This window comes from Phasianus colchicus, chromosome 1 (assembly GCF_987193195.1).
Source record: "Phasianus colchicus chromosome 1, bPhaCol1.hap1.1, whole genome shotgun sequence".
NCBI classification, from domain to species: domain Eukaryota; kingdom Metazoa; phylum Chordata; class Aves; order Galliformes; family Phasianidae; genus Phasianus; species Phasianus colchicus.
The window spans coordinates 20,794,297-20,806,501 of NC_143436.1; the positions used below are offsets into that span (position 1 = coordinate 20,794,297).

General features: G+C 38.8%; 1 protein-coding gene across 3 annotated transcripts in view; it reads left to right on the forward strand.

The window, feature by feature from the left end:
• The first annotated feature begins 40 nt into the window (after nucleotides 1–40).
• The window catches only part of MOV10L1 (Mov10 like RNA helicase 1), a 37,100-nt gene continuing 24,935 nt past the window's right edge, over nucleotides 41–12,205 (forward strand). For 2 of the 3 annotated variants that reach the window (XM_031614863.2, XM_090136690.1), the window contains exons 1-7: nucleotides 41–184; nucleotides 2,255–2,439; nucleotides 7,331–7,487; nucleotides 7,866–7,978; nucleotides 8,825–9,015; nucleotides 11,203–11,343; nucleotides 11,976–12,205. In XM_031614863.2, the coding sequence (XP_031470723.2) occupies nucleotides 97–184; nucleotides 2,255–2,439; nucleotides 7,331–7,487; nucleotides 7,866–7,978; nucleotides 8,825–9,015; nucleotides 11,203–11,343; nucleotides 11,976–12,205 (1,105 nt within the window). In that variant the 5' untranslated portion in view covers nucleotides 41–96. The remainder of the gene's footprint in view (nucleotides 185–2,254; nucleotides 2,440–7,330; nucleotides 7,488–7,865; nucleotides 7,979–8,824; nucleotides 9,016–11,202; nucleotides 11,344–11,975) is intronic. The other variant, XM_031614871.2, reaches the window with a different exon arrangement.

The window sequence follows — 12,205 nt, forward strand, 5'->3', positions numbered from 1 at the left end:
ACGCCGAGTCAGCGCCGTGATTGGCCGGCGGCGCGGCGGAGCAGCCGCAGTGCTGTGTGAGCGTGCGTCGTGTTTGGGGTGGCGAGGCTCTGCGCGATGCTTGGCGTTCTGTCCAAGGTGTTCTCCTACTTCTGGAGACCTGCGGATGGCGAGGAAGGAGGAGGTGCGAGGTGGACAGGTTCAGGTAGAAGTTCCAGTTCGATTGTGCAGCTGGGTGTGGAGCTCGCACCAGGCTGGTAGTGAGGGCCGCGGTGGTCTTGTCCCAGATGAAAGGGCTGGGCTGGGAGCTGCTTGCTTCAGGAAGGAAAGAACGGGGAAAGGGGTGGCTTTTAGTCTCCGAGCCATGCAGTGCTGTGCCTGGCAGCTGTTTCACACAGCATCTCCCAAGTGCGTTGGGCTGTGGTGAGAGTACAGAGTGTAATGGTCTTAAACTGAGACAGGGGAGGTTTAGCTTAGTTATTAGGAGGAAGTTTTTCACACAGAGGGTGGTGACACACTGGAACAGGTTGCCCAAGGAGGTTGTGGATGCCCCATCCCTGGAGGCATTCAAGGCCAGGCTGGATGTGGCTCTGGGCAGCCTGGTTTGCTGGTTGGCGACCCTGAACATAGCAGAGGGTTGAAACTAGGTGTGGTCCTTTTCAACCCAGGCCATTCTGTGACTCTATGATACTGAGCAGGGTGTGAAGGCCCGCTGTGACAGTGGGCAGTGGGTGCCTTCAGCCTTCCCATGTGTTTCTGTGAGTAAGCTAATTTCTGTTGGGCTGTTGATGGAAGTGACAGCACAACCTTGATGTTTGGAATGGTTTGTGTTTAGGGTGCTTTCAGTGGAGTTTTACAGAGGTGTTGTGCGGCAGGGAGGGGCAGCTCCACAATTAGGCATGTGAGAAACCAAGAGACACTTCTGTCTAAATCTAGGACAAGCAAGGAAAAGATGTTTTAAAAGTTCCTTCTTTCTTAGGTAGCTTAAACTTAGTTTGGGATGTAAGTGCTGTACATTGCATTTCATAACTGTACAAGTGCAGTCCATCACGTGCCTATCCTGCTGCGTGTTCTCAAGTGTGCTATCAGCAAGTTCTGAGGGTTTTTACATGAGCTCCCACTGGAATGTTTGTTTCTAACCCACAGCCTCTGTGAGCTGAGTGCATCACAATGCAGAGAGCTGTGTCTCTTGCATGTGGAGCCTCACAGGTGCTATTTACAACATTACAGCTTTTAAACAGAATGTTGTTTGGAAAACATATATGTATTTTTTTTATTTTTTACTGTGGAAATGTGATGTTTTTTTCACGCTTGGTAATGCTGTGTCTGGATTGTAAGATACTACTAAGTGCTTGAGGTTGGACCAAGTATGTAGGGAGGCTTAACATGGCGGAGTGCTCCAGATGGCTTCAGTAGAGGCTCTGTGTCAGCTGTAAGATAAACACCAACTATGATAAATGTAAAGGACTCTTAAAAATGACAGTTTACTGAAACTAGTAAGAAGTACTTTTTGTGTATGTATGAATGCAGAAAGGGAAATACACTATTTTGTTAACAATCTTGGTTGTTAGCGTAGCTAATAATCCATTGGAAATGAAAAGTGGGCTGAAGTGTGTTGGTGTAAGCGTGAAAGTATAGTGCAGTACTGTTGTGTAGAAGTTTCTGTAATTAGTAGGTGTATACTACATCTAATTCAAAAGATTTGAAACTATGGATTTCCAGAGGAATGGTATATCTCAGTTTATAGGCATATTAACTATAATATAAACAGCTGTGAATAATTGATTTATATGGCATTGTGCTTATTCACTTTACCTCCTCCTGCAGTATAGAAATCCCAGATGTGTTAGATTCCCTATGCAAACAATGTTGAGAACTGTTTCTTTTAGTATGGAGAATATTGAAAATAGTTGTTGGACTGGAGCCCTTGAGAAAAGTTGTTTAGCATGCAGTTTCCTTTTTGTTGTCATTGTTGCTGTTTTAATCTCAAGCTTTTCATAATACATTTCTTTCATACAGTTTCAAGACAAACATTATTTCTGCTTAACTAGCATTTTTCATTAATTGAAACCATAACTCACTGTAAGGCTTCAAGTTTTAAAAATATCAACAGTTATAAACTAAACAATTTCAAATTGAAGTTGGACAAGGGAATGATTTTACTTATTTTTTTATTAAAATGATAGCGCTCTTGGTAGCATTCATTCATTACTTGCTGAATGGTTCTGTGAACAAGTGATTTGCTTTTACCCCAAACCTTTTCCTGTGAATGCAGGTGACAAAGAACTAAAAACTGTTCGAGGAGTGGTGACAAGATTTTGCAATGATTATGGAATGATAAATGACCTGATAGTCTTCACAGAGCATGCTGTTGTAAACAATATGCCGCTGGCTGTAGGACAGGAAGTAATTGCTACTGTTGAAGAGGACAAAACATCGAATGGCTTGAGGGCTATCAAGGTAAGAGATGAATATAAACAGTAGTCTCTCAGAGTCTCACTCTCTCTGTAAGTTATTTAAGACTTAGAAGTCCCTATGTATTTAGTCTCCTGAACAGTACAAATCTGCCAGCCCTTCACCTACTGGGAATGTGTGAGTTTAGATTTGTTTTTATTTTATTCAATTTCCTTTAGAATATTATCCTTTTGTTCTCATTCTCTGACAATTGGTCTGCATGCAATAAATACTAAAGTATTGGTTGAAATAATTGTGTCAGTATTTAATTACACTCATGACAAATTTGCATATTGACTTTTTCTAAACTTCAGAGTTATTTTTATCATTTTTCTTGACACTTTATCTGTAAACTCACTTAAGGCTTGATTATCCATTCCTTCCAACTTTAATCTACTGTAATTCTTTAATCAGATAGGCTTAACTCTGAGGTGCCTGTGAAAATTGAGCTCTCTTACACAGAGAAGCTGTGTCGAGTGGCCTTTCGTACGTTAGGAGGAGCAGCTGGTAGCTAGGTGGTACAGAACCCATCTTCTTGGCTTGTATCTGTTCGGCTTAGCTGCATTTCACTTTAAGTACAGCAGTGAACTATTGTATTTCATCTACCAAACTCATCTGAACAGCAGTCCAAGCTAAAATGAGTGAGTCCAGCTGGACACAAGCTGCCTCTGCAGAGCCAGTCTCAATGTGATTGTGATTTCAAAGTTAATGTAGTTGTCTTGAAATGATATTTTGTAGTTAACAAATGTAAGAGGTCGTGCTGTTAAAAAGAACACAATTATCACAGTGACTTCAGGCATTGTGTTTCAGTTAGGAGGAAGTGGTAAGTTATTAACAAAAGTTATGAAATGTGAGTTCAATAGCCAGTTACCCGATTTAAAAACTTGATAATTGCTATTCACTTGCTTTACTAAACTAAATTAACAGATAATGTGCATGTAAACCAGGGAAAGGAGGTATAAAACTTGAATTGATTTGGGATTTCTGAAGCCTCCTGCCTTTCTTTTATGCCATACATATTCTGATTTGGTTTTTTTAATCCTGATTTTGTTTCTTGTTTGAGACATTTTTGTCACTTGCTAGCAGCGTCCAGCAATAACCAGCCATGTGATGGAAGCAAGTTAATATTATCTTGACATGTGCAGCAATTTGTTTGGTAACAAACCAAAGTAGGATTAGACCCCCTCCCTTAAAATTAGAGGTCTTGATCCATTTATTTTAACTTTTCAAATATCTGAAGTTTGACAAACTTGATGCTCCGTAACTGCTTTGCTAATGACTAATGAGCTCAAACTATTTCTGAGTTGTTGATAGTTCATAAGAATGAGTTTGGGTTGTGGTAATGATTTATATATTTAATCTGGATTTAAAACATCTTTTTAATACTTCATTTCAGGAAGACTTTAAAGGTTGCATACTTCCATTTTTCTCTGTTTTTTTCCCACCTTTTATCCGGGATATATTTCTGTAATTGTTCATGTTTCTGAAGTAAATAAAATCTTTTTATCCTCTTAGAAATATATCAGATAACTCCAAGCAGTAAAATGATCAAAATTTTGGGGAAGCTTTTCTTCAGTGAAACCACTTCGTTTTGAAGACAGTGCAGTTTCATTGTTTAAATGAGATTAAGGAAAGAAAAGCAGTAGGGAGAGTCAGACTATATGGCTAGAACGAAACATGGAAGGTAATCTAGTGAAAGAGAAGTCTTACTCTTATTTTATTTTTAGTAGAATCCAATAAGCAAGGAGACAAAGCCTGTCTTCAAAGGATGATTATATTCATAATTATACTGTTTTCTGCATTAGAAGTCATGGGTTTTCATCTTTGGTTAGAATCACAGAATCACTCAGGCTGGAAAAGACTTCAAAGATCATCAAGTCCAACCATGACCTAACTATACTACCCTAACTAACAACTCACTGCTAAATCATGTCCCTGAGCACCACATCCAGATGGTTTTTAAACACATCCAGGGGTGGTGACTCAACCACCTCCCTGGGGAGCCTATTCCAGTGCTTAACAACCCTCTCTGTAAAGTATTGTTTCCTGATATCCAACCTAAACTTACTCTGGAGCAACTTGAGACCATTTCCCCTTGTCCTGTCACCAGTGAGAAGAGACCAACCCCACTCTCGCTGCAATCGCCTGTCAGGTATTGGGAGAGAGCAATAAGGTCTCCCCTCAGCCTCCTTTTCCCCAGACTGAACAGCCCCAGTTCCTTCAGTCTCTCCTCATAGGCATATTCTCCAAGCCCTTCACAAGCCCTGTTGCTCTTCTTTGGACCTGCTCCAGCACCTCCATGTCCTTTCTGTACTGAGGTGCCCAAAACTGTACACAGTACTTGAGGTGAGGCCTCACCGCTGCCGAGTACAGGGGCAGGATGACTTCCCTAGTCCTGCTCACCACACCGTTCCTGATACAAGCCAGGATGCCATTGGCCTTCTTGGCCACCTGGGCACACTGCTGCCTCATATTCAGCCGAATGTCCATCAGTACACCAAGGTCCCTTTCCGTCAGGCAGCTTTCCAGCCACTTCTCCCCAAGCCTGTAGGATTGCAGTAGGAGGGCACTGTTGTCCCTTCTCCAAAAACATGTTCTGAATACTTGAATAAAAACAAGTTGAATTTGTTCTATACTCTTGATTTAAATTGTGGATCACTTTCTACGTAACAGCACAAAGTTGAGATGCATTGAGAGCATTGCTTGACACAGTCACTAGCAATTCAATCACAGCTTCTTCTGAGCATAGGGAAATAAGATTCTTTAATTCCTCAGGCAGGATAAAACAAATAACTTCCTGACAAATGTAATCACACTGACACAAAACTGCATGCAGTATTGTATATACATATATTGTCTTACAAATTATGAATAAATGGGGATAATTGCTTCCCTTGATGTACTGGCTTTTTAGCTTTTTATATCATAGTGTATTTGTAAGCTTTTGGGAATAAACTGATTTAGACTTGTAATTACTCCAGACTGGAACAGCTTTATGACTGCATCTCACTTGTGCAAACAGTATGGTGTTGTTTACAGTAAACAGTGTAACAGCTGCTGTAATGGAGTGTACTGAGATATGATCAGTCACACTGTTAGCTCCACAGATGTCATGCGTAATACCACAGGACGTAAGTGCAAGGCGTCCTTCTCCTGGCCAAGGACAAGTCTTCCTGCAGACTCACTGTGTAAATGTTACATGGACGCTATATATTCTCTTAGAGTTCTTTGTCAATTCCATTGCTAAGCAAGGCTCCGTTGTAAGAAGAGTCAACTCAAAAGCTGGTTCAGGGAGCTTCCGTGCCTCATTCTTGTTTAGAGATGATACGTCAGTATCTGCGTCAAGATCTGTATGATCAAGAATAACCAATTAATATTAAAACTACTTATTTCTGCTTTGTGATGTTCTGGGTGAAAATTATGCCTCAAAAAAAATGTCCTGTGAAAATATAGTAATAGCATTTAACCAGTGTAAAATTATTTGTAGAGTTTGTGAGAAGCGTGGGTGAAGAACTGTGTTTTCCATCTGTGCATAAATGTTGATCTGTAAAGGAAAGACAGCACAGTATGGATTCTTTTGTCACTGGTGACTTTTTTTTTTTTACATTTTTATGCATTTTTTATACATTTTAAGAAAATACTTTCTGAGTTTCTAATCTTCCATGGAAATGAAAACACTGCAGCTATTTTTGTTCCCTTTTCCGTTCAATTATTTTTATTGTTTTAGCTACTTGCATTGTTCTAGTTTTCTGCTCAGCTTCTTTATTTTGGTTTTGAATTTGTGAACACTTGCTTTCTGAATTAAATTTTTATGGAACACTGTCTTAAAAAGAATATTATTGACTGTTAACTTAATGCTCTGGCTTGTATGCTTGCACTGTATGTACATTATTCATTGAAAAGGTTGTCTCCAGGCATTTCATTGAGTTTGTTTAATCACTGCAGACATGCCTTGCATGTTTTCTTTCTGCTTTCTTCCATCCTGATGCTCATTAGCCTCATAAAAGAATTTGAGACCTCCATTCTTACGCAGTTTCTCTACATACCATCTGAGTCAGCAGTTCTTGCTGAACATTAGTAAGTGCTTCTATCCAGTGGTTTTGATGTTGTTAATGGTTCTACCAGTCCTTGGAGAGAGCAAAGAAACTCTGAAGAATGAGTGTTTGAACTGTAGAGCAAGGACTGCTGAAGCCCTCATGGTACTAGCACTTCAGTAGGAAGGAAGAGAACTTTCTAAGAATTGTTAGTGTGCTTCTGTAGTATGACCAGAGATGCTGTTATCCTTGCCCCAGTGCAGCTAGGGGAAAAAAGGGGTTGATAGTTTGTGGTCTGTGCTCTGCAAAGGCCTGTTTAAGTAAATAAACTTATGTATGAGGTGGTAGTAGGGAGAGCACTTAAGAAGCAGATTTTTGGATTTTTCTACTTTCAGTGATAAAAGAACGACTGAGAGACAGTAAAATGCATAATGTATTCATAAGCAGCATTTTGAAAGCATTTATATTTCTTGCTTTATGTTCTAGTTCAGCAGGTCTGAAGATACAGTTTTTGTTGTCAATATAATGTTAAGAAACCTTCCAGTAGACTTAAACAGAAGAAGCATCAAAAAGATTTTGCAGATCAGTCTGTAATTATAGCACTGACAACTACTGAAGCATAATACAACAGACTCTTAAAGGGGAAGGTACTTGCTGTTTAGTACTTTTTTTTTTTTTAACATACATACAAAAATGAACAACTACAATGAGTACATAATGATCTGGTAAGGAGATTGACTTCCAGCAGCAGTTGGAATTCTGAGATTTGTCATAAGAGCCATTTTAAATATACGTGCTTGTAAGTGTCAGCTCTGTGAATGTTTCTATTGTGTTTCGTTTTTTTTTTTTTATGATAAAAACAGGTAGATGCAGTCCAGAATACATGGGAAGACTACAGTACCGCTTGTAATGCTTCTGAACTACATATGAAAATATTAGTTGGTAATATCACCTCTGTCTCTAAGGATGGCGGCTATATTAGTCATAATACTCTTTTCACAATGGAAGATGTCTGTGAAGGTATGTAGGAGCTTTCTTGTTTTTCTTTCTTAATTTCTGCTAATCTGGTAAGCGCACAATCCACATGCCAGAGAAGTTCTGATTGCAAGAAACAAAGAAAAGGCATTTGCACAAAGAAAGCTACATTTTCATTTTCATAGAGCATAATTTACAAGCAGTCATGGTGTGCACAAGTGTACTTTCCACTGGCATCAATTAAGGAGTTTGTCAGAACCTGCTGAAGACAGGAAGAGCTGAAAAGAAAAGCTCACACTCGGTGAATCTGAATAACTCGTTGTTTTGGCTGATACTGTTATTTAACTCAAACAAATTCTGTATGGGGATAATGTAAATGTAATAGATAGCAATTGAACTTGAGAAATGTTCCATTTTACGTAGGTTTTAAACCTTGTGTGGGTGACTGTGTGCAAGCAAAGTATTTCATTAATCCAGGAACATGGAACAGTAAAGCAGTTGCTGTGAAGCCTTTGAGATACAAGCGAGTGGACAAGGTAAATTTACTGTAAATTTATTTCTACAAGAGGGATCTTGTGTGAAGTGATGGGTTTTGTGGGTGCTTCTAGAGTTGCAAGTATTGGTAGGTCATATGTAACACAGTAAATTAAAAGATGTCAACTCCACAAGTGATTATGATTATAGCTTATTTATAACTAACCTTTTTAAAATGTGTACACATTCTAGTTAGTACAAGGTGATTAACTTATATACTGGCTGTTGATTCTGAATTTGGATGCATACTGTTGGTCTTTTTACACTGGTTGTAATAAGGATGCGTGGATTTTCAGAATCCTAATAAATTCCACAGTCGTTACTAATTTTAGTGTTTAAATTGTCCAACTGTTTTGCTTTTAAAATAGTAATGGTTCATTCTTTATTTTCCTGAAAATATTTGTGCCTTCTACGAAAACTTATATTGATTTTATGGGTTATCATATTTTACTTACATTTCTATATAAAATAATACTTGTTTGTTGACAGTGGGAAAAGAAATTTGCTTCTCTTTTGAATGCTAATATAAAATATTAAATATGAAATATAAATCAGGTAAGTTGCTAAGCTGCAAGACAGGTGGTGCAGTTCAGTCAAATGTACACATAGCACTCACACGTGGGACCTAATACTTAACTAAGTGCTTCTGTTTCCTACACTTTCAGAGCTAAAGACAAGTAATTGTTCAAGGTTAGAGTTGTACATTTGTCTTTTATGCATTCTGGATCTCTGCTTATTCTGTACTATTAAAACTGGTATGACTGGGGCAGAGAAAACTAAGTATTGGTTCTATGCCTCTTAGCTTAAGCAAATAATACCAAATAACACTGAATAACAAACTGTTTCAGGTCCACATTTCCAGCATGTGTGGAAGAACTGGTACAATAGATGAGAGTATATTTTTCACTTTGGATTCACTGAGACTTCCTTATGGCTATTCACCACGTATAAATGATCTAGTGAATGTGGTTGTGGTGGAGAGCAGTCAGTCATTTTATGTTTGGAGAGCTCTCTGCTTGACTCCAGTCGACCAGAATGGGTAACGTTTATTCTTTTGTTCTCCTTCCACTTGCTAACAGGTAGAGATAAATTGCAGTTTAATTTTTCTTGTGTCTGTTGGGAAGATGAGCGTGATATGTTTTAGCCCTGGCTTTTTCTCCTTCCTTTCCAGAAGGTGGAGGATCTGCACCTACTGAAGAAATAAAACAGGTTGAGCTCAGAGATATAGCTGGGCAAGGATTGAATTTTACTCAGTTTAATAAATGCCAAGCTCATGCTTTTATTTCATCTTCTCTAGTCTGCATTGTTCTTCTACTGAGGATTACACTGTTAAAAGCCTTAATAAAACTGGTATGAAACAAAATACAGTTTAATATGGGAAGAAGCAAAATTTTGTGAAGTAGTCCATTACACAAGTGCAGAATATAAAGTAACTAGTCAATAGCAGTTCTGCAGGGGAGATCTGTAGCTGGGCTCACAAATTCAAGCTAGCATTCTCGGTGTGAGGAATTCTTGGTGGGCCGATTTTGCTGGCAGAAGATAAACAGTGAAGCAATTGGTTAGTCCAAAGGAGAGCACAGCAGATTTTTGCGGGCCTCAAAAATATCGTCTGTGGGATAATTTACTTTGTTCTGTCTCTGTGGAAGATCATAGAATCTTTTGTTTATGAAGGGACCTTTGAAGATTGTGGAGTTCAGCTCACCTGCAATGAACAGGGGCATCTGCAGCTCAGAGCCCATTCTAATCTGTCCTTGAATGTTTCCAGGGATGAGGTATTCACCACCTCCCTGGGCAACTTGTTCCGGTGCTTTGCTACCTTTATTGTAAAAATAAATAAAACTTCCATATGCACAGTCTAAATCTTTAGTTTTGAAACTATTTCCCTTTGTCCTGTCACAAAAGACCCTGCTAAAGAATTTGTGCCCGTCTTTCATAGATACCCCTTGTTAGGTACTGAAAGGCTGCTTTTAAATCTCCCTGGAGCATTCTCTTCTCCAGGCTGAAGAGCCTCAGCTCTCTCAGCCTGTCCTCACAGGGGTGCTCCGTCTCTTGCACCATTTTTGTGGCTCTCCTCTAGACGTGCTCCAACAGGTCCAGTTCTCTCTTGTGCTGAGTTCTCCGCATCTGGATGCAGTACTCCAGTTGAGGTCTACACCAGTGTGGAGTAGAGGGGCAGGATCACCTCTCTTGAGCTGCTGTCAATGAATCACTTGATGCAGACCAGGATATGGTGGGCTGTGAGGACACATTGCTGGCTCATATCCAGTTTACTGTCCAGCAGTACATTTCACATCTTCTTCAGCAGGGCTGTACTTCATCCTTATGTCCCCCAGCTTGTACTTACAGTGCGGGTTGCCATGACACAGGTACAGGAGTGGGCTTTCAGGGTCAGCTCTGATGTAGCTAATGAAGAACAGCTGTGCTAATTTTCTACTTTGCTGCAATAGGTAACTAAGGAGTACTTAGAGTATACAAATATTGGAGACATTATTAAACTGTTTTGAAATGCCTTTTTAACTAACTGAATAGTCTTTCTAGTTATGGAGTAGAAACAGTTTTTAAGTTATCTTTTACAAGTAGCCAAAATAGATCATTGACAGCTACAAGAAGTATGTGACTTTGGCCTTATAGGCTTTTTTCAACAATAGTGTAACAGTAGTGTTTAAGGTTGCTTTTTGGTTTCCAGCTTTTTTTTAAGTTCTTTTCTTTAGTGTACTTCTTTCAGATTGTTGCAGTAGGCAGAAGATGCCTACTACATATTCAAAAACCTTTAAACAGTCTGTTCATTTTCTCTTTCAAGCTCCAGTGCTGAGTAGGACTCTTGCTAAGGACCTGGTCTCTGATGTTTCCTGGTTCAGCTCCCAAGGAGTTCCACAGTAGCTTCAGTCACCATTTGGTTCAGCTCTTCAAGAGAGAGCTAGCTTTTTAATCATTCTAATCTCATATTCAGATTTTTACCCTGGTTTATAGTGGTGTTGATGAAAGGCTTGTTGTTTTTATTTCTTTTGATTAAACTAATAAAGGTAACCTAAAGGTTCAGGAAGCATAAGTAGCTGAAGAGGTCAATTCTCTCACCTGCTTCTGCATAAACATTGTCACTGTTCTTTGATATGATAGTTCTTAATCCAAGATATTTCCTGAGTGTGGTAAGTTAAAAAAAAAAACAAAACACTTTTGAAGTCTATTTGTTTCAGGACTACTGTTATAAAATTCAATCTTCTTACAGACAGTCTCAGTCAAATGGATATGATACAGATGAAACTTATGAAAACTTAATGAGCAACAAAGGAGGACTGGAAGTATCAAAAATAACTGATTTTGGAACTATGAAGCAGGGGGAGTCTAGAAGCATGATCATTTGGATAGAGTAAGCCCTACTGCTTGTTCTAATCTTTTTTCCATTCCACTACTCTGCAGTCTGTAAACCTGTATTTTGTACAGAAGTCTCTCATTGTTAAGTGTTGTTGTTTATGGTCTTCAAATAACACATGAATACAGGGATTTTGGAGAAGTTTTTCTTGTTAGGTTTAATGACATTAGGATAGTCTTTTTGAAGAGCCTGCAATTTTCAGAAAGTGTTCTGAGACTTTCCAATCATAAGCCTCTTTTAAATCCTAATTTATTGGGTATGGATGCTCAAATGGAGTCAAAACTGAATGATCTGTTTGTTGTGCTGTCCTTTTTTTCCTAAGGTTCATTTCCCTATGATTGAGGAGAAGGATTTGCTGTTGTTTACAGTTTATAGACAGTATTTCTGTATGCATATTGCTGATTCTTCTACTGTATTTCATATGGTACTTGATATGACTTGAAAGTACTAACATCTAGCAGAATTCTAGTCCTTGTGAATTAGAAGCAGCAGATCAATTTCTTTCTGATAGTGGTTATGAAATAATGGTTAATTAACCCCATGAACAATTATGATTTTATGTGAGATTAAGCTTCCCGTTACCAATGCTGACAGTTTAATTATGTGATTAATCTCATAACTACTTCTAGGAATAAAGGGAGTGTACCACAGTCCTTAATCAGCTGCAGATTAGCTGGATGGGTGAAAGGCAAGCAATTTAGTTTTCAGATTCCTCAAAAATACCAGAACAGTCCAGCAGCGTATCTGTCATCTTCTCCAATAAATCAAGAAAACATTGCAAAAGCTGCAGTGAGTTCCTGTGGAACAACATCAGAGTCACTGACTAATACATCCATTATGAAGAATGGAATCATTTCAG